General features: G+C 39.5%; 1 protein-coding gene across 1 annotated transcript in view; it reads left to right on the forward strand.

The window, feature by feature from the left end:
* Positions 1–445: 445 nt before the first annotated feature.
* LOC127029099 (interleukin-6 receptor subunit beta-like) overlaps positions 446–23,314 on the forward strand; it is a 29,730-nt gene continuing 6,861 nt past the window's right edge. Inside the window, exons 1-9 of the mRNA XM_050914740.1 lie at positions 446–512; positions 1,647–1,958; positions 3,672–3,804; positions 4,880–5,040; positions 5,386–5,537; positions 8,014–8,173; positions 20,480–20,562; positions 21,757–21,976; positions 23,089–23,265. Coding sequence (XP_050770697.1) covers positions 446–512; positions 1,647–1,958; positions 3,672–3,804; positions 4,880–5,040; positions 5,386–5,537; positions 8,014–8,173; positions 20,480–20,562; positions 21,757–21,976; positions 23,089–23,265 — 1,465 coding nt within the window. The remainder of the gene's footprint in view (positions 513–1,646; positions 1,959–3,671; positions 3,805–4,879; positions 5,041–5,385; positions 5,538–8,013; positions 8,174–20,479; positions 20,563–21,756; positions 21,977–23,088; positions 23,266–23,314) is intronic.

Below are 23,314 nucleotides of genomic sequence, written 5' to 3' on the forward strand. Positions count from 1 at the left end.
TATCGGTGCCTTTGAAAGCTAGATAAGTATGGTAACCATAATCAAATTCATAGGGTTCTGCTTTAAAACCTGAGCCACAGTGTTATGCTCTCTCTTCTAACGGATAACCTCCCACAGAAGTACCAGTGAAGTTTGTTTCCATATATGACAGGAAAACCTTAAGCTGATGCATTTCTTAAATTTGTAACTAAAGAGGCTTTAAACTATATCAGTTGTCTTAAATAGACATTAGATTTTGTTATAACAGTGAGTAAAATGGAAAGAATATGCCCCATTCTTTCTCTAGAGTGGGAAGATACTAACTCTTTCAGGAAAGTAAATGTGCATACCTGAGAAATTGTCATAGATCAAATACAGGTCTGAATTTGACAGTGATCTAAAGTGGAGAGTAGTAGCTTAAATGAAAAAAAAAAATTCTTTCTCTGTTATAGGAATTCTGTGCAGCATGTTTTCTGGGTGGAACTGGGTGGCTTATGGCTTATATCTGTTCTTGGATATTTGTTCTCTTGAAGGTAAGACTTCTGTCTTTCAAATATAAGAGACTTGTAGAACGTCTTTAATCAGATGCTTGAAGCACATGTTTGCTTTTTGTCTAGATACTTGTGGGGTGGGGGCAGAAAGCAAGATATATTAGGATAGAGAGACCTAGGCTGTGCTCTTAATCTTATGGTAAAATAATGCAATGTTAAACCAATACTAACTTCTGCTTCCATTCATTACTGGTCTGTGTACAGAGATAGCGAAGCGACTTTGGTCAGTGGAAGATTGCTTTGGTTCCACTGACATCACTGGAGTTGGTAACTGTAGCAAACTGAAGTTTAATTTCACATATGCCAAATGGTATCTAAATGAAAGCATGTCTTGGACTAAACAACTGTTAAAGCAATAAGTTACCAGTGAACTAGTGTTGTAGGCTCTATGATCAGGTTAGAGCCACAGGCCAATTCCATTGTATAGCAAATGATCATCCTGAAGATGTTTAGTATGGCTGTTGATTCAAGGCAGTATTTCAGTCAGCTGACCTTTCATCTTTAAAACTTGACACTTTTCTATTCATGTGCCTGTGTAGCAATAGCCACAATTTTATTGTGTTGAAGCTCCTTTGTAAAAAGAGTACTATCAGATGTGCAAAGTTCACTATAATTTGCAGATACTCTTATAGTATACATATTGAAGCTTTTGAAATAGACAATTATTTAACTGTTTGCATGTAACACTTCTAAAACTAGTCCATCACAACAAAGGTGCACACTTATCCCAATTTTTTCTTAACTTTCTCAACAGAAAAATACCTTTTTAACTGCAAGAGTAACCTCAAGTATATTACCCTCCTCCTTCAAAACATACTAAACATTCAGTCCTTGACTCTCCTCTCTCTCTAAAGGCCCTTGTTTATTAATTGAGCTTTTCTTGCTTGGTAAAACGTTTTTGCAAAGCCTAGGGAACACTACACTGGTTTTGCCCCTTAAATCTGTGCTTGGTGGTCCATTAACACATTTCAGTTTTATAACTGTCAAGTAACTAATTCATTTCCTGCTTAGACACATGTTGTAATATTTTTAACATTACAGTAGTGTTGTATCAGCACTATTAATTATGGAATGTTCTGTAGGTTTGGTTTTTTTTATTGATGCCACTCTTTTTAGTTTCAGGTGGACTTGTACAGTCATGTGGTCATATCATTCCAGAGTCTCCTGTATTGGCCCTTGGTTCCAATTTCACAGCATTATGCATTTTGAATGAGAGCTGTCTTGACTTTGGCAATATATATGCTAATCAAATTATCTGGAAAATTAAAAATAGAGTGGTACCTAAAGAACAATATCATGAAATAAACAGAACGGTTTCCAGTGTCACATTTAATGACACTTCTTCACTAGCTACTCCTCTGACCTGCAACATTTTAGCAGATGGACAGATTGAGCAGAACGTTTATGGAATTACAGTTACGTTAGGCTGTAAGTACTGTTTTTCTTGCCTTTTATTCTGGTCTTAAGAAAATTGCTTCTGAGAAACAGGGAAGAGAATGCAAACAATGAAAAGTGTGCACGAGATGCTCAAAGCTGGTAAATATGCACAGAATAAAGTTTTCTAAAAAATAAACTACTCTGGAGTATTTCATAAACAGAAAAATGTTGAAGCAGAAAGATTTAAATTTCAGAAAGATGTGAATTTAACTGAAATAGATCCTAGGAAACAAATTAACTTTTACTTCTTGCTGCTGTTTCAATGTTCAAGAAAATACAATAAGGTCATATGTCCTACTTAATGTTTTCTTCATTAATGGACTGAGAAATAGTTAGTCCATCTGTACCACTAAATCAAGCCTGAACTGCCTTAAGGATGGAACATACTATTTGGATTACTCTATCCTTATACATAAGAAAATACTTTTAACTAATTATAAACTTTCCTTGTTTAAGCACAGTAGCACTTGCATAGTTCTGAGCAAGTGCTCTTTGAGACAAGACTGAGGTCCTTAAAGTAATGCAAATAACTTCATATACTACTGCTTAATTAGTTGGTGGACAGTTTATAAAATGATGGATAAGTGTTCATGTATTCTTAATTCCTGAGTATGAATGGCTGATGAATTATGTTGCCTCCTAGTGTTGTCAAAAGGTATTGCAGTTGTTGCATGGTCTGTATACAAAAGGCTGTCTTGAGTTCACAATTTAAACTACTGTGGTTTTAGCATGAGTTACAAAATGCTTTCACAGAAAAACAATTTCTTCTATTTCAATTTCTGGGGAGTAAATTTCTTACCAGAAAAGATGGGACAGACAAAATACATGGAAAGGTGAGGACAGATACAATATCCTAAGATGATAAACTGAATGACAGTACAGATAACATTCTACAGTTGTAATTCACGTATGAATCTTGATATGCATTTGTATTTAAAGCTGCTGTGTCTTCATTCTGTCAATTAAAGAAAAATTCTGTAAACAATGATAACAGGTTTGAGAAGAATACAGCTATTCAGAAACAAAACTATAAGCATGTTCATAAGGTTCTGTTTAAAATAGCATTTTCTGCTTGAAAATTCAAGTACATTACACTTGTAAATAGTGATATTCTAAAAGCTAGAAACAAACTCAGTGTTATCTTTGTATGCTATGATTTGAATTTAAGAAGCAAAAAAAAAAAATTCAGCTGCTCTCTGAAAAAGTTTCTTATACACTACTAAAGTGCATTGATGAAGATCCTTTATCTTTCTTGTAGGTGTTTGCAACTAAAGCATCCCTCTTCCTTAGCTGGGGGGGATAGACCTATCACAGTTGCCTTAGAGCTCAGGTTATTGGCAAAGCCAGTATATGCCAATGCAACTGTACTGCTTGCTAGTGTTTTTTTCTGTGGGAATTAAAATAGATTTAGATGAGAGATAGTTGATATCTTTTTCTGCCTCAATGAGAAATCTTCTGTGTGGTTTCTTACTGTGTCAGGTGCTTGTTCCTTATACAGCCTACTGTTTCTCAGAGCAGCTGTTTAAACTTCTTGACTTCCATTGCTGGATGGTCTCTAGCACTTTTTACCACCTTGTTTAGAAATTTGTATGACTATAAATACTTCTGACGTTCACTGAAATTGCTCTAATGGGACACTTAACATGATTCTTACTGGATTGAAATGTGTATATAGATTAATTATTGCTAACTTTTTCTGTACAGTGCCCCCAGAGAAGCCCAAGAACTTAAGTTGTGTTGTGCATCAGGTGTCAAAACTCACATATCCTATGACTTGTACCTGGAACCCTGGAAGGCACATGTTCCTGGACACTCATTTTAGGTTGAAATACAGATGGTAAGTAGCTCTCTATAGAATATCTAAATACTTTTTGAAGAATGTTTGTAGGCTAAACAAAACTTCCTTGAAATTCCTTGATACTTTGGACAAATTCTTAACTTAAATCCAGTTTTCTGAAGCATTGTTGTCTATTTTGGGGGGAAGGGAAGAGTTGAAGTTCACATTTTAAAGTAATTTAAGTCCGACTAAACTTTGTTGCGCTTGTTTTGGAGTAACAGCTATGTCCTATTTTTCTATTCTTCAAATGTGATTAGTGTGGCTTGAGTACAGTATGCATAATCATTAGGTGGCTGGACCCAAATTATGTATTTTATGTTTTTTCTGTGGTGACTATCACATTCTAAACAAGTAAAGAAACCAACATATAGTGATTGGATTTTGTAGAGGTGTTGTCTGTTTGTCCCTAAGAATTCAGAATGGTTTGTCCATGATTAATCCTAACATGAAAGCTTCAGCAAAAGTCTTTATCCTGTAAAAGTAAATTGACTTTATTTTTCAAACTCTTCAAATGTCTCTTGTAGTTTAAAATGGAGTGGACAGAATTGCTGCTCCTCTCTGGAAAAAGGAATGGCTGCCTGCAGCTTTCAGTCTCCCCTGTTCCTCTGAAGTGTTTTGGTAATGAGTGTAGTAGAAAGTATGGATAATGCTATGCAAATCTCCTGATGCCCCTAGAACTGTCTCTGCTGTTAGTGCAGCAGCAGATGATGAACAAAAATAATGATGTGTAGTATCTGTAACACTGTACTCTTGAAGGGTATGCAGGTAAAACTGACTACCTCTTCTAATGCATGAGTATGCTTATAGTTACTAGCCATATTGGTTATGATTAAATGTAACAATTTTATTGTAATGCAATTGTAAAACAATTCTATTGTAATACAACCTTGCATTTGTGGCTGAACAAGCTATTCTAATCTCTTCACCTTTTCTTCCTGCCCCCCCCAAAAGATAAGGGCAGAGGGGGAAACGTACGAGCTATGAACTGATTGATCACTCTGATCTACTTTAAAAGATTCTCTAAAGGAAACCAAACTTAATGCTTTCTACCTTGTTTTTCCTTTTTTTTATTTAGGCCACGAGATAACTTTCCTGACTGCATACCAAAAGATGTAAATAATTCTTGTACCATTACTGATGTTCAGTTCTTTGTTAACCTGGAAGTCTGGGTAGAAGCAGCAAATGCTCTTGGGAAGGCTGAATCTGATCCTCTTGTTTTTGATCCCATTGAGATTGGTAACTATATGCCTCTTAAGCTTTAGTAGTACATACAACTGCAGTTTCTGTGCATATTGCTGAATTGGCATATTAATGTTTCTTCAGTATAAAAATTAACACTGCCAAAATATTGTTGACTAGAACTTGAACTGTGCTGGACAAAGGTAGGGAACGTGAGTTATTTGATCACCATTCAGATAGCAAGTTCTTGTTAAGTAATCTGCTTTAGAAACTGGTGTGAAGTAGCAGCCATTTGGGTTTGTGAGAGGCCTTAATGGTAGTGTTACAGCATAGTGTACCAACTGCTAGAGGCATGATAAAATAATACAGCTGTAGAGTTGACTCTAACTTCTTCTCTTCTAGTTAAACCTCTGTCTCCACGCAACTTATCAGTCAACTCGGGAATACTGCCTACTGTTCTGAAGCTTTCCTGGGAGAACCGGATTTCAGCAGCTGTGATGAAACTGAAATTCAATATTCGCTATAGGATCATTGGTGAAACAAATTGGATGAAGGTACGTCGTGGTTTAACCCCAGCCAGCAACTAAGCACCACGCAGCCGCTTCCCCCTTCCCCCTTCCCCTCCCAGTGGGGTGGGGAGGAGGAGGGAAAAAAAAAAAGTAAAACTCGTGGGTTGAGATAAGAACAGTTTAAGAACTAAAGTAAAATAAAATACACTACTAACTAAGAAGAATACTAATAATAATTGTAATGAAAAGGAATATAACAAAAAAAAAAGAAATAACACCCAAGAAAAGACAAGTGATGCACAATGCAATTGCTCACCACCTGCTGACCGATGCCCGAGCAGCGATCTGCCCCTCCTGACCAACTCCCCCCCTGTTTATATACTGGGCATGAGGTTCCATGGTATGGAATATCCCTTTTGCTAGTTCGGGTCAGCTGCCCTGGCTATGCCCCCTCCCAGCTTCTTGCATACCTGCTTGCTGGCAGAGCATGGGAAACTGAAAAATACTTGACTTAGTATAAGCGCTACTTAGCAACAACTAAAAACATCAGTGTGTTATCAACATTATTTTCCTACTAAATCCAAAACACAGCACTGTACCAGCTACTAGGAAGAAAATTAACTCTATCCCAGCCAAAACCAGGACAAAGTAATACAAGTAATGTCCCTTGTCACTCTTCTGCTGTAACCCAGCCATTTGTTAAACTGCAGCAGAAGTTCCCTTACTGCTGCAGTTCAGAGTGTTCACTTTATTATCCTTAGGACTTATGTGGCCTCCCAAGGTAGTCTATCTGGCCTACTCATGAAGGCTGTGAGCTAGGGTTTTTGGCAATCTAGAGTACAGTGACCTTGTCTTTTCTTTGTGGACTTCTCTGCTCTCTTCCCCTTCATGTTGCAGTATGTTTATTTTGAATTTTCATTCTGTACATGCAATATCTAGAACATTCATGAACTTCAGTCTTCCCACGCACATGCAAAACTACTGATCTAAATGTCATTTAAAGCTTGGGCAAATGCTGTACAGTGTTGGGATGCTTTTTTGAATTTGCTGTACCTGTACAGTACAGTTGTCCTGCATACATGCCTTAAGCTTGATGCAATCAAGAAAAGAGTAAGGAGTATGCCTTACATGTAGTGCATGTCATCAAGAGGTTTTTTTTCTACATCAGTCCATGGACATATTTTCAATAGCTCCTCAGTTTTGCCTGCCTTTTAAGCCTTCTCTCAGAGCAGCAGTATTCCAGAAACACTTTTCATCAAGATCTTCCCATTTTTTGTTTCAGTACATAGGACCAAAGGTATTCTGAATTTCATGACTTGTTGGAAGGAAGACTGCTTCTGACTTACCAAAATATGGTGTTTGAAGCAGATAGCATAACACAGCTGCTTGTGACTAATGCAGTGTATTCCTTTGGAGGAACTTTTTGAGCTTTAGATGCAGAGATTAAATTAAGGTCACTTGTATTCATATTTTATAGAGCACTGTCCCGCACAGCTTATTCTGCAACTCCAGAATCTTGATACATTGTCCTATTAAGTCCTTTTAACTTGTCTTCTCCTTTTAACATATGCACAAGACCATTGAAATAGTAACTTTTAAAACAACTGAGCTTGTTTAGCTGTGGTAAAATTTGACTAGTTTCTTCAGCTAGAAGACCAACCTATTAATCAATACTTTGAAAATTCTTTGCACTCAGAATTAACGTCTTGAATGTTCTGCATGTGTGTTTTAATCTGCAGTCATTCCTATTGCAGGGTTGCTCACTATTAAAAAAAAAACCCCACCCTTAGTTGCAAGTGGAATAACATGTGATGGAGTCTGTGTACATACAGGTATCAATTATCTACATAACATATCTGTTTCTGTACATATGCAGTAAGAATATTTTCTGGCATTCAGTTGCTAATCTAAGAGAAAAAGGAAAGAGCTTATGGAAATAAACTCATTATTAGCAAAATTCTAAACTACTCTAAAGTGAAAGTGTGAGACTTTAAAACAAACTATTTCCAATGTCATTTAAGAAACACTGTTCTGTATCACTGGAAGAAATGATCCTGAGTTCTCTAGCTTTATAGGAGGCTTCTAGCACAGGTATTTTGCAATGAATAATCAGGCAGATACCTAGCAAAGCTCCGAAACATGAGGCAGGATATTACAGATCAGTAAGTAGAGGAATTATATGGGAAGGAAGAAACTTTGTATGACTTAAGCTTAGGAGAGGTAGACATGAAGTGATTAAAGAAAATGGAATATGAGAGATTGTCCTGAGATAGCTGCTTACCTATTCTAGTGTATGTATTGTGTTATACCTGGTAAATATACACACTATGACTGATCCCTTGCCAAACAGTGGTTGAGAATTGAAGCTTTTGAAAATAGAGGGGATAAACAATGTTGTATTGGGCGTGTAATACAGGGTTTAAGCTGTTTGCAGTGGGGAGCCATCTTGGATGGGAGCTGTAGTAGCACAGAACTCAGCTTATGCTTTTTGATCAGTGCCTCTAAAATCTTCCATTTACAGGTTCCTCCTGAAGATACAGCTTCACCAAGAACTTCATTCAGTGTTCAAGGGCTCAGACCCTACACAGAGTATGTCTTTTCAATTCGTTGCATGAAGGAAGATGGAGTGGGCTACTGGAGTGACTGGAGTGAAGAGAAAACTGGAGTCACCACTGAAGATAGTAAGTAATATATGAAAGTAGGTCACTGACTTTCAAAATGTGAGTGCTCAGCAGTTTGGCAATAGCCAACTGAAATTGTGTATCCTCACTCGAGCTATTTGATTATACATGCAACAAGGCTCTCCTGAGTTACTTTCAATACTGACTGACTTGACCCATGCCGTCCAAGGAGCATGAGGATAGCTTCCCATAAAGTTAAATAGGCCAGAGGTGCTCCCTGAAAATAGCTAAAACAGAAGGTAGGGAAGAAAAGCTTTCTTTACAGAAAGTCATATTCTCAAAGTCTTTAGGGGAGATGTAGGCTTTATGTTTGTACCTCCTTTCAAGGGCTTGTTTTCTTCTGAATTTATCCTCTGTAACAGAAGCTATTCTGCCTGTGAGAAAGGCAGTCCATCTACCAAAAACTTAGTTTAACAACTTGGGGTTTAGGAGGCCATTAGAAAGTTGAACAGGTGAAAGGTGAACAGGCATCAATAAGTATGAAATAGAAGATTCTAGTCATATAAGGTACATAGACTTCTTCACAGACTTGGTAAAGCAATGATAGGAAATAATATGCATATGGGAAGTGTAACCTCTTGTTCACCAAAGCATTTAAGTTAAACACTCTGGTTTACAGTTTTTCCCAAATCATTCCGCATATACAACGCTTTCTTGCTTGTCACAGTGTCACTTACTCTTGCACCCATTTGTTTACAGTATTCTACCCACAGCAATCAGGTTCTTGCTGCTCATCACTGATATGGTCGTCACTGATGTGGGAGGCATAAGAAAGAGAATGCCATGTATAAACCGCTGGTTTTAAGCAAGTGTGTGGAAACAGATTTCCAATCTGTGTGGAAAATGGTTTTACTTTGGCTATATTCAGTCACAAAAATCACTGTTTCGTTACAATTTCCCTTCTTGATGACACAGTCATTGGGATTGTCATCTTGTAGATCTGGACTTATGGTATCCTGTCCATTTGCAGTAGGGGTGAACACTGAATTGCTGCTATCATGATTTAATGAGGAAAACTTTTTACCAGCAGCAGCTCTTTGGGGGTAGTGTTTGGATCATGTTTAGTCTTGTACAAAAGGACTTTGCAAGCAGGCTATATACAACTTCAAAGTATAAACCAATTCTTAAGACACACTGAAGATAGCTAGGACTTAGCAAACCACTAGGTTAAGCTTAAAGTTCACAGCCCTGGAAGAAAACTACTGAATAGCCTCAGTCAAGTGTCAGCCTTCACTGCTTTGTGGAACAAATCCTCAGCATTGTGAAGCTGCTGCCATGCACCAAATATGTTGTTCACACTACAACCAGCTCATCAACTTGGCTGACCTTCCAACTCCTTGTGACACTTTGTCGTGGTTTAACCCCAGCCAGCAACTAAGCACCATGCAGCCGCTTCCCCCTCCCAGTGGGGTGGGGAGGAGGGAAAAAAAAGTAAAACTTGTGGGTTGAGATAAGAACAGTTTAAGAACTAAAGTAAAATAAAATACACTACTAACTAAGAAGAATAATGATTGTAATGAAAAGGAATATAACAAAAAAAAGAGAAATAACACCAAAGAAAAGACAAGTGATGCACAATGCAATTGCTCACCACCTGCTGACCGATGCCAGAGCCGCGATCCGCCCCTCCCGGCCAACTCCCCCCCTGTTTATATACTGGGCATGACGTTCCATGGTATGGAATACCCCTTTGGCTAGTTCAGGTCAGCTGCCCCGGCTCTGCTCCCTCCCAGCTTCTTGCACACCTGCTTGCTGGCAGAGCATGGGAAACTGAAAAGTCCTTGGCTTAAGATAAGCACTGCTTAGCAACAACTAAAACATCAGCATGTTATCAACATCATTCTCACACTAAATCCAAAACACAGCACTGTACCAGCTACTAGGAAGAAAATTAACTCTATCCCAGCCGAAACCAGGACACACTCCAGTCAGCTGTTAATGACATTGTTTCCATTGAACTGTATGTTCTGCAGGTGTGCTGTTTCAGCCTGGACTCATTCATATTCGTTTAGGGACAATGGCCCTGAGACTGTTACTGCACTTAATGTCTTCTGCTAAGATCTGTATGACTGCATTCAGTAGCATGTTTTTTAACTTCATTGGTTGCTTCCTGTTGCTCATTGTGGTGGGCTGACCCTGGCTGGACACCAGGTGCCCACCAAGGCCACTCTATCACTCCCCCTCCTCAACTGGACAGGGGAGAGAAAATATAACCAAAGGCTGTCACAGATGGAGTGACACACTTCACTCGTAAGAGAGAAGTAGTGATATGTTTATTGATATAAACCAGCGATTTAATAAAGTTTGATAGTAAATGCAACAGTGGTTTAACAAGATTCAAGGGCAAGGTACACTTGATATTTACTGCATAGAGGACAGGGTCAGACAAAACTGGCAGGGAGACCCTCCCATTGAGTCACGAGGTTCAGAAAGGATCCCCTTGCTTTCTAAACTCCTTCTCAGAGAGGAGTCTAGGTGTGGCTGGATCCAGACTGGCTGGAGCCAGATGCAGCCATCGTGACCAGACGCGTCAATTATGACTGCCACTGGTGGTTATCACTTGAATGAAGGTGGGGGGGGAGGGGGAGCACACCACCACACTCTACCCCATGACTACAGTCAATTCGTCGTACCCTCACAGAGTGGTGGTACGGTCACCTCTTGCCTCTGTGCCGTTGTCCTGGTTTCGGCTGGGACAGAGTTAACTCTCTTCTTAGTAGCTGGTACAGTGCTGTGATTTGGATTTAGTGTGAGAATGATGTTGATAACTCTCCGATGTTTTAGTTGTTGCTAAGTAGCACTTATCTTAAGCCAAGGACTTTTCAGTTTCCCATGCTCTGCCAGCAAGCAGGTGTGCAAGAAGCTGGGAGGGGGCATAGCCAGGACAGCTGACCTGAACTAGCCAAAGGGATATTCCATACCATGGAATGTCATGCCCAGTATATAAACAGGGGGAGTTGGCCGGGAGGGGGGCTCGCGGCTCTGGCATCGGTCAGCGGGTGGTGAGCAATTGCATTGTGCATCACTGGGTTTTTTTTTCCTCCCCCCCCTTCTTTTTTTGTTATATTCCTTTTCATTACTATTATCATTATTATTATATTTCATTATTATTATTGTTAGTATTATATTTTACTTTAGTTATTAAACTGTTCTTATCTCAACCCATGAGTTTTACCTTCTTTCCCGATCCTCCTCCCCATCCCACTGGGAGTGGGGGCGGGGGGGGGGGGGAGGAGTGAGGGAGTGGCTGCATGGTGCTTGGCTGCTGACTGGGGTTAAACCACAACAGCCATAAATAGTATATTGATAGTTTGTGCACTTACAGATCCACGGTAAGTAGATAGTGAAGCACTGCCATTTGCTATGTATTAGGTTGTATGTTTTGGGTGGTTGGAGATGAGTTATTTGTTTTATCATGTACCAAACCTTTATATACAATATAATTATAAGCAATAGACATATTAAAGTTAGAGTTAGTAAAATCACAACTGGGTGAAGCATGAAATTAAAAACTCCTGTTGCTGTCGGTGACTGTCCAAGAAGAGTTTCCCACCAGTGGTGTTCTCCATCCTTCTTCACTCTTTCCAAGACATGGTGTATCTCTTCTGTATCATGATGAACGGTGATTAGAGTTTTGTGTCCATTGTTTTGGATGCGTTCCAGCAGTTGACACAGGTCATCGTGTTGTAGTAGTTTCTTCACCAATGTAAGATTCATTCCGATGGGGGTAGGCAATAAATCTTGACTCAATGTATAATTAGATTGTAACAATTGATAAGACATAACAAGAGCTGAATAATTAAAGTTGCATCCCATAATTTTAGTAAAGTTACAAACACAAATATTTGAGTGATTGCTTGTATCTACAGTAATGTTATCTACGAATATAAAATCACAAAGGATTCTCATACAAACACATCCTTTTCCAATATGTACAAGTACAGTTTCAGGGTTTCATCGGGCTATATTTCAAAATGACAAACATTTTGTTCAGTGTCAAGACAAATGTCTTGGGCTTTGATGGTGTTTGTTACTCTCGCAAATAAATCCTTGTTGTGCCCATACAACGTATGCGTTAACATCAATAGTTTGCCATTTGTTTTCATTTCGTTGGGCCCATACTCTATGCCCTAATGGATAGAGTATAGCTCCATTGTGATTTAATCCTAGCACAATGATTGGGAATATGGCATATACCAAAGCATTGCATGTTGTTAAGACAAAAGCTGTGGCCTTATTGTTGATGGGGTCATAAGTGAAATTGACTAAATACCACCAGGACTGGAATTCCTTTTCAAATTTTGTTGCATTATCCCAGATTACCTTTTGAATTTCAGTGGGTAAGGTGCCATCTTCATCTTCTCTTATAATTGCTGCTACCATAGATTGCATCCACAGTTGAGCTTGGATACAACTAAGAGCTAGAGAAACTTTATTTTGGGCTGCATCAAGTGCATCCACAATCAACTGGTGGTCCCTTTCATTAATTCTTTCCCACTGAGGCAATATATCAGATAAGAGCCATTGGTTAGTTCCCAATGCTAATAGAGAAGACTGCAATAGGTGTTCTAATTTGTTTAAATTGCTTGTTGTTGTGCTCAGTTTATAGTAACATGAACACAGCATTTCCGTTTGCCATCCTCTGGGGTGCTGTAAGAGAAAATAGAGACTTGTTTTGGTGGGGAGAGTCTGAACAGGTTACCCCATTAAAAAGAAGGAAAAATCTATTGTGTGCTAATTCTGTGTTTTGCGCCACTGCTATCGGTAGCTTCCCAGGCAAGTGGGCCATGAGGTTTAGTTAAAGTCATAGGCACAGTACCGATGGATGGTAGATTGACCATCACAGGCTCTACCGGCTGTAATGTTGTCGGATATGCTCTTTTCCCAGCAAGTGGAGTGCTAAGCTCAGTTTTTACAAAGAATGCTCAGCTTACAGGGCTTCCAGTGGGCCTATATCGATTAATTAATTGATGGAGTACTTCCCAAAGAAGTCTCATATCCTATTGAGCCTCATGTGGTTTGAGATTCCTTTTCAATAAGCTATTAGCTCTTTCTACCATCCCATTTGATTGAGGGTAGTATGGGGTGTGAAATACCCATTTAATTCCCTCTTGTTTTGCCCAATCTTGCACTTGCACTTCCTTACACGAAAAATGTGAGCCATTATCACTTTGAATAACATCAGTAGATAGATTTGAGAACCAAAACAATAGCCCTCACACTGACACTTAGTTGCCACAAGTAAGCCGGAGACTACTTCCACCCCTGTGAGGATGTATCGATATCCCACAGAGGATTTAAATGGTCCGATATAATCAATTTGCCATGTAGACCATAAAGTTTTCCCTTCATTGATATGTAGAGGCAGTGCTTTAGCAGGGTGATCTGCTTGTAATGTCAGTCTACACTGGGGACATTCTGTAAGAATAGTTTCACAAGTTTTTCTGTTTATAGGCCAGCCTTTACTCTGTGCAGCAAAGTAGGGTGCTGCTTTACCTGTGTGGCCTAGGTTTTGACGTAACCATTCTCCCAATCGATACCACTCGGGGTTTAAGGTGATTTTCCTAATTTTAGTTAGCCCATCTACCTTTTGATTCCACTTTGTGGCTGGTTGATTATCCTTAGCATGAGCTTTTACCCATCCCATCTTGAAAGGTGTTTTCCTGGCTATATCTAGTAATTGCCAATCTTTGCTTCTCCAAACTGGGGATCTATTTACTTCCCAATTCAAGGTTTCCCATTGACAGAGCCACTGTGTGGCACCAGCCCACACAGTATAAGAGTCTACATATATGATTTTTGCTCCGTTCTGTGCTGCTAAAACAACTGTTCTTATTTCTCCTACTTGTGTACTGCCTTCACCTTCTTCTATTACTTGTTTGCTGGTGGTAATATCTAATGGAATGGCCTTATATTGCCATTTACCGTTTACCCTTTTTGCTGAAGCATCTGTAAACCAAATGTTTTCTGTTGGTGTACCCTCAGTGACGGGTGGTGCATCCAGAATGGGTGAAGATTTAAAAGGTGGTTGTAACGCTAAAGGGTCTGTGTTTATGGGCATCTGCAATTTGGAAGCCTTAGTGTGTCCTTCAATTAATTGCATATTTTCTGCAACTCCTGTTAGGTAGGCATACCACTTTCTGATAGTGGGTTTTTGTGCAACTCCTTCTGGGGAAGCAGTCCCCTTTAGGATTGCTTCTAGTAAATTAAATGGACCTCTAGTTTGCACAGGTTGTCCCTGATGTATTTTCTCAACTTGTTTAACTGCTCGGACTAAAGATAAAAGTCCCTTTTCCCATTCAGAATATCATTGTTCTGTTTCTTTAAATGCAGTTGAGCTAAACAATAAAGGTCTTTTTGGCCCATCGGGGCCAGTTTGGAACAGGTTACAGTAAGTAGCACGTTTGGCAAAACCCCATTCAGCTATAATAGGGTCATGGGGGTGTACTGGTCCCAGTGACTGATATGTTTTTAATTCTTCAGTTAGAGTTTTGACTGCCTCTCTATGTTCTAGTTTCCACTCCCAGGGTTTGCCTTTCCGTAAGAGTGAGTATAATGGATGGGAAATGATAGAAAATCCAGGTACATGCTTCCTCCAGTATCCTAAAGTTCCCCTTAATTGTTGTAACTCCTTCCTTGATTGGGGCATTTGCAGCTCTTCGATTTTTCTTAAGGTATCTGGAGGAATCACTGCACTGCCTTCTATCCACCAAGTACCTAAAAATTTTACTTCTTTACTTTGTCCCTGACATTTTCCTGGTGGAATCTCAATTTCTGCTTGTATTGGGTCTAGCTGAGATGGAGTTAATTTTCCCCATAGCAGCCCTCATAGTGCTGTGCTCTGTATTGGTAGCTAGAAAGGTGTTGATAACACACCAGTGTTTTGGCTACTGCTGAGCAGTGCTCCCACAGCATCAAGGCTGTCTCTCCAACATTGCCCCCCCTCACCAGTAGGCTGGGGGTGGGCAAGATCTTGGGAGGGGACATAGCCAGGACAGCTGACCCAAACTGACCAAAGGGATATTCCATACCATATGACGTCTGCTCAGCAATAAAAGCTAGGGGGAGGAGGAGGAAGGGGGGCATTCGTGTATTTATGTTTGTCTTCTGGAGCAACCGCTACGCGTACTGAATCCCTGCTTCCCAGGAAGTGGCCGGACATCACCTGCTGATGGGAAGCAGAGAATAAAATCTTTTGTTTTCGCGCGTCACCTTTGCTTTTGCTTTATTAAACTGCCCTTATCTTGACCCACGAGCCTTTCGTTTTATTTTGTCTCCCCTGTCCAGTTGAGGAGTGGGAGTGATAGAGTGGCTTTGGTGGACACCTGGCATCCAGCCAGGGTCAACCCACCACAGTCCTTTATGGCGCCCCACATTGGGCAAGATAAGGGCAGGGAGATCACTTCACCAATTACCATCACAGGCAAAACAGACTCCACTTGGGGAAAAATTAGTTTAATTTATTACTAGTCAAAAATGGAGCAGGATAATGAGAAATAAAACCAAAGCTTAAAAACACCTTCCCCCCACCCCTCCCTTTTTCCCAGGCTTAACTTTACTCCTGATTCTCTATACCTCCTCCCCCCCGAGCGGCGCAGGGGGACGGGGAAGGGGGGTTTGGGTCAGTTCATCACACATTGTTTCTGCCACTCCTTCCTCCTCCTCAGGGGGAGGACTCCTCACACTCTTCCCCTGCTCCAGCGTGGGGTCCCTCCCACGGGAGACAGTCCTCCATGAACTTCTCCAATGTGAGTCCTTCCCACGGGCTGCAGTTCTTCACAAACTGCTCCAGCATGGGTCCCATCCACGGGGTGCAGTCCTTCAGGAACAGACTGCTCCAGTGTGGGTCCCCCATGGGGTCACAAGTCCTGCCAGCAAACCTGCTCCAGCGTGGGCTCCTCTCTCTCCACAGGGCCACGGGGCCACAGGTCCTGCCAGGAGCCTGCTCCAGCGCGGGCTTCCCATGGGGTCACAGCGTCCTTCGGGCATCCACCTGCTCCAGCATGGGGTCCTCCATGGGCTGCAGGTGGCTATCTGCTCCACTGTGGACCTCCGTGGGCTGCAGGGGGACAGCCTGCCTCACCATGGTCTTCACCACAGGCTGCAGGGGAATCTCTGCTCCAGCACCTGGAGCACCTCCTCCCCCTCCTTCTTCACTGACCTTGGTGTCTGCAGAGTTGTTCCTCTCACTCCTCTCTCTCTGGCTGCAATTGCTGCTGCACAATAACTTTTCTTCCCTTTCTTAAATATGTTATCCCAGAGGCGCTACCACTGTTGCTGATTGGCTCGGCCTTGGCCAGCGGCGGGTCTGTCTTGGAACCCGCTGGCATTAACTTTATCGGACATAGGGGAAGCTTCTAGCAGCTTCTCACAGAAGCCACCCCTGTAGCCCCCCCCGCTACCAAAACCTTGCCACGCAAACCCAATACACTCATGAACATGTGCATTGCTTGAAATGTACTGTGGCATTAAAGTAACTACAGCTCTGTGTTATGAATTTAATATACTTTACAGCTCGTGGAAGTCATTACAGTATCTCCCACTAGTGAGGCTCTCCTGCAAGTTTGTCTTTACAGAGCCTGTGCCTTCTGCCACTGAGTTGTGCCAAAATCATTAGTTGAGTATGTTTAGCATTTTCTGTTACTGATTTTTTTGTTTGGCTGTTTTGTTTTGCAGCGTTTCATGACTTAGCAATTGTTGCAGCAACTGTAAACTCATACAAAGTAAAATTGCACAACTACTGAGCAGTAATTATTGGAACACTGACATTAAAATCGCACCCATGCATTTGTTACAGTATGAAAACTTCTATTCTCAAATAGTGGATTTCTTACATTTTCCATTAACAGGAACAAAACTACATGCAGTATGTATACAAACACAACCTAGACCTATGCATTTGGCCCTTTCATTAAACAAACTGGGTTTTTAACAAGTCACATACTGCAGTATGCTCATCCATAGGATCCAAACCATGATCTCCAAACAAAAGCACCATGCTTTGATGTATAACTTATCTTTCTGTGATCTATTTTCCTTTTGTCATTCATCTGAGTAGTCCACTTAGACTGAACTAGAACTAATTTAAGATCTTTAATAGATGCCTTGAGAGGTGCTAACTGGTATCTTCTTGAATCTGAACCTCTTGGTGTTAGAATATCCTGTATTAGTGTCTTGCTTCTTGCTAAAGGTAAAATGAACTAATTTCAGTGTGCAGTAAGCTGTTGGGGAATACCTGTGATACACTGCAAATGTAAATACAGTCTGTTTTCTGCTGGTAGAACAGCATTTTAACAAATTGTTGTAGCTACAATTCCTAATAACAGGATAGTCACTCTTTTTCTGCATTGCTTGCTAATCAGTTAGCATGTTTTTGCTATTGTAGCAATAAATTGACAGTAAAATAATTTCCTGTTCTGAGTTTGCTTACAACTTCAGAGGTGTGGTTACCTCTTACAAATACCTAGATACGTTTGCAAAGTTATAGGCTAGTGGGATAATTTAAGCTGGAAAGGACCTCAGGAGGTCTCTAGTTCCACGATCCTTTTTCTACTAAGTGTTGTGCTCAGACAGGGACTTCAGGTTACAATATTGGCAAAACCTGTACCAAAATTTTCTTCTATTTTTTACTGTACAGTTGCCTATGGCAAAGATTAAATGAAACAAGCAGACACTGGACACTTAAGTTACTTATACCATTGTTATTGCCCTCATAATCAAATTACAAAACTGACTTTTGGATGCTGTACTTTGTCTAAGACTGTATTAGATCCATATCCCAGAAGATTCCACACCTACTTGCCTTCTCCATTCAAAAGATTTGGTGTTTGTCTCAATAGCAAGCTACTGAGATACAGGTGTATTTACCACTACTATATTCAGGAAGGTATACTTCTATATTTCCATATGGTTTTATCCAAGTGTTATATACTGTAACTATCAAGTGAAGTTTCAATGGAATTCTTAAATGCAAAGGTGCAAATGTACAATCATGATGCTGAACAGTAATGCGAGCATTCTGGCAATATTTAAATCTTTTGTCAATTGTTTCCTGATAAGGATTAGGTAGTAAAACATCTACTTTGTACCTCCAAATAATGACTGTAGCTGAGGGTCTTTATATATAGCAGAGCAGGCTTGCTGCATAGCTGTGTATATCACAATGATATACATTGTGATTTCTGGGGATTGTAAAATTAGTAAGTCACCCTTAAAGGGATTTGATTTTAAAAAGCTTGTTTGGTTTCCTCCTAAATCAGTAGCAGCAGCACTGGGAATCACTTGCTGACTTCTGACTTTAAAGAGAATTAAACGATATTGGGAATTTATGTCTTGTTTTTCCAGTGAAGAGTGAAACTATTTTAGCTTGGTCCTGTTTCCATTTAATTTCTACTTTGATGAACTGCAAGATTGACTTTGTTTCTGGTCTATACTGATCCTACCCAATATGGAGCCAATGAATGGACCTTCTGGTTGTATGCTTGATACCCAGTAGGGAACCTGTTCTTCCCTCAGACTACTACAAATACTTTGTGATATCTGTTTAGCTTCTAAGTCAGCCTAATTGTTCTTTTTTTTTTCCTGTGTGTGGTTGTTTTTGGGGGGTTTTTATTTGTTTTGGGGTTTTTATGTGCTTTAGCCTTTCCTGCTTGCACTCTTCCTGGACTCCTTTCTGTAATATCCTATCTGTTCCTTAGTGCCTTCCAAGGCACCCTCTTCTTAAACAGCCTATATAGTTCAGCATTTCAGTGCATCTGTCTCCTAAACAGAGTTAAACCAATACAGGTTTCATTATCAAAACACCACTTTGTGCTTGGAGCTTAACTGCACTGGTTAAAAAATCCTTCCTTATTTATCTTAATTGAATTACCAGTAATGAGTTTTGATTGAATTTACATGTCATCTTATTTATATTGGATAGGTAAGAAGAAGACTGTAGTATATACCCTACTTGTTTAAACAAAATGGAATTCACGTACAAAATGGCATTGTTTCAGCTCTACTCAAAATTTATTTTCTCTGGGGAGATATTGTAAAAATATTCTTTCAATATTCTAATCACTTCTTTTCAACTCCTAATGACAGTATGTTTTTGTTTTGGGGTTTTGTTTTTTTTTTCTCCTGTGGTTACTGTCTCAACCTGAACAATGAGAATTTCAGGACCGCTTGCTTATTAGACTGCATTGCTGTTCTGCTGTGGTGACTGGCTCTGCAAAAATACTGCTATTAGTGATTAAGTATCCATGTCTTATTTTAGCCTCAGAACAAAGGTGTTATGGTAGGAAATGAACATGAGGCAGGTCATGTTGCATTCATCATCTTATATTAGGCAAGATGTACAATTGCTTCTGTTTCACATGAATCAAAGTGGCGTACTCCAATGAGATTGTTAAGAAAGAGCTCCCTTTGCCTCAATTCCCAGTTCTCCTTCCCTCCTGATGTAAAGCATAAGAGACAAGATGCACCCTCTAGACTTGATATTGCTTTTTGGAGGTAAAACAGCCAAAACCTCGTAATAATTAATGTTAAAAATGCAATAAAAGAACTCCTAGAGAAAATAGTCTAGCAAGATTATAAATGTAAATGCATTTTAAGATAATCTTTCTTTCTATTATGGCTAAGGCCCTTGCAAAGGATTGGCCACTCTTTTGCTTTATGTACTATAATAGATTGATTCGTTCTACTTTGAAATGAAATTTGTAGTGGAAATACCACTTGAATTTTTTACAGTACTGACACCAGAAAGTATTGTAGCATTGTACAAAAGTACTGCAGTTCTGTTACCCTTTTTGGAATAAAGGATATAGGAAGCTTGGGGAATTCTGACAGGAGAAGCATCTCTCCTCGTTAACTTTTCTGCACTTTCCTTTTTTAGGTGACTTGATATTGAGAGGTGGGAAGAGTGTTGTAGCTACAGGCCATAGCAAGGTTTGCAGTATACAGAAGCGCAGGGCTGTGCCTCTGGACACACGCTGCCCAGTGTAGGTTTGGTTGTGCCTCACTCAGCACTGTCGTGTTCAGCCCGTTATCGCAGATGCTCAGCATGGTGACACTCAGTTATTTTAATATTGTGCACTTAGAGCAGAACTGGTGTTTTGCTCATCCCTTCAGGAAACCTTTCTATGGAGGTATTCCACTTAATGTACCAGGCATTATTTCCTTCTGAGGAACTAGGGACACTTTTTTGTATATGCTTTAAAAGAAGAAAAAAAAAAAAAAAAGCAAGCAGCTAATGATAGTCAAATGATGAATTCAGACAGATTAAAGAAAAATATTTCTACTCTTAAGCATTGATTCTTTCATCAGAACCGTCTAAAGGACCACCCATATGGAGGATCATTGATGCATCTCACTCGCCAGCTTCCTGGACTGTGCATCTGATGTGGAAGGTAAAGCAACATGATAAACTGCAGGAATTGAGCATTATTTTAAAAACATGAGTTTTTAAGTGAAAAAATTTACCTCAATGAACTTGAGTAGATAGCTGGGATATAGCACAGGTTTTACTGATATGATGAGTGACTTTAATTTTTCATAACTAATTATTATAATAAGAACACTAAAAGTACAGATGTAAAGGCCATCAGTTAACTGACACACATCTGTGATCCAGAGTATACAGAATCCACTTTCAGATTCCCGACCTGCTGTCCTTAAGCAGTCTGTGGAATTGGAAACTTTCACTTGAACAAAGTAAACCTTCACGTTATGCCTTCTGCTGTATCCTAAAACTTTTGTAATGCTGACTGGACAGGGATACTCCAGCTGCAAAATCCATTAAGCCTAGAGACATTCCAGAGGCCAAACTTATTAAATGCAACACTGCGTGTCTGCATGTAGTAGGTTGCTGTGTCTAGTTGGCTGATTAGTCTAAAGCTGAGAAAGTGAATGCAATTATGGTCAGTCCACATCTCCTGCTTTCTTCTGGTCTGCGAACTTTGTGTCACATTTGATCCAGCTGTCTTTTTATTATTAATTTTTTTTCCTATTACTAGATGGCTTGGGTGAAGTTACATGTATATTGATATGGCATCATTTTCTGATGTAATTCATATGCTACATGCCACTTCTGACATTATTAATTAGCTTAGATTTAGAAAAATGGTGCTACTTTACAGCTTACCCTTTTCAACAATTTTCTGTAAGTTACCCGAAAACTAATACCGTTACAGATAATACAGAAACAAGTATTTTTCCACATGTAATAAAAGAAAACTACTCAGGCTGTTTTGCATTCAGGTTCAACCCAGGTTATGACATGAGATTCCTTTTATGTCATTGTGTTGTAAAGTCACACAAAACACAGGTTTCATCCACACATGTTCTGCAATCTTGACAGAAGAGCTTTTATTAGACTACTAGATAGGATTGTGAGCCAAGAGAAAGAATTTAAACCAGAAATAGTTCTGGAAGTTACTGCTTTAAAGAAATGAACTCTGAAGTTGTTTGTGCTTTCCTTACGTAGGTCAAATAGCTGCATATTTAACTTGTCTTGCTCTCAGATTTTTAAATTATGCCTCAAAGACAATAAAGGTTGTCACATTTGTTCAGTATCAGTATAATCAAAGATGTGTTTCTAACAGGCATTGGAGTCATTTGAAGCCAATGGAGTAATCTTGCAGTATGAAGTGACTGTCAGAGCTAAATCATCTCTCTCCAGTCCATCAGAGAAATACAATGTTAATACCACCAACCTTACACTAAAGCTGCCAAATGGAACTTATGAAATGACTGTGATTGCCCATAACAGAGTTGGGGCATCCCCTCCGTCGATTTTACTTATCCCAACAAGTAATTCAAAAGGTTAGTATCCTAGTAATGTCTCTTTCAAATGCATCTGTGTGGCTTTTGTTATGAGAAATCTTCAGTGTTGTAAAATTGTACCTTTTACATGGACGCATAATTGCAGTACTGCTGAATGTATTTCCACTCTTACTCCTTGTAATTATGCTACCACTTGTATATTGGGGAACGTGCAAATTTATGTACTCACAGGTTCATTTGAAGTTATGCGTGCTATTTTGCTGTTCTTTTTGATCCGTAGAGCTACTATGCACTATATTCCCTATTTTTCTTAGCATAGCAGACACTTTTGTTTTCTTTTTTTAAAAAAATCAAAGGGTTGGGGAAGCAAACATCCTTTACTTCATGTATATACCATTTTGCCATTGTTCTTATTCCTTCTGCTTTCTGATCCTCACCCCCCATTTCTTCTCTTGTCTCAGTCTCACCCTTCCACACTTACAGTATCTTGCCTGGTTGCCTTGTCCTCTGCTTCCACTGTTTCCCTACTGTTCGTGTTCCTTTTTATCATGTTCATTTCATTGTGCAGTAGTAGTAACTACAGGAGGGTTCCTCCTTATTTCCAGCCTCCTCTTAGACAATCCGAACACTACCAGTGTTCTGCTATCAGATCTGCTGCTTTTAGTGTAAACACCAAGGGAGAGCCACAGGTTCTAAAACTATTAGATGAGCTAATTAAGGGTACGTTTCAAACAGAGTAGCATTGCAGCCAGAAGTACTTGGTAAGGTACATGAGTGTGTTCAGGATTAGAATGGGAATTTAGAAGTGTCTCAAGGTTTGATTTCCCTCTGAAATAGATCCTTTCTTTTGGAAGAAACATAGTATCTCTTTACTGTGTAATAAGATAACTTACTGTGTTTGAGAACAGAGAAGCTGAGTCTAATTTCCAGTTTTTAAATAGCCTAATACTGCTTAATTTGGATCTCTGATATAAAGATTCAGATGTAAGCTTCCAAATTTCAGAAAATGGCTTTTACATTTACCTAGGTTCTGTCAAATTGTCACCATTACAATAACCAAAAGTATCCACACTTGACAAAATAGCTATTATTATGAATATCTAGTGGAAGAATGTCAATATTTATTAATTTTCTATTTTCTTTCATTACAGCTCCTGTGAAGAATATTAGAACACTACCTAAAGATGGCAAGTTGTGGGTAGGGTGGACTGCTCCTAACAATTATGTTCTTAAATATGTGATCGAATGGTGTCTGGTGTCCAACAGCTCAGACTGCATCATAGAATGGCAGAACGAACCAGGGAATGTTCAAGGAACATACTTAAAAGGTATTTAGCTTATAAGTCTACAAATATTTTGTAGAACACTCTAAAAACC

This window comes from Gymnogyps californianus, unplaced genomic scaffold (genome assembly GCF_018139145.2).
Source record: "Gymnogyps californianus isolate 813 unplaced genomic scaffold, ASM1813914v2 HiC_scaffold_70, whole genome shotgun sequence".
Lineage (NCBI taxonomy): Eukaryota > Metazoa > Chordata > Aves > Accipitriformes > Cathartidae > Gymnogyps > Gymnogyps californianus.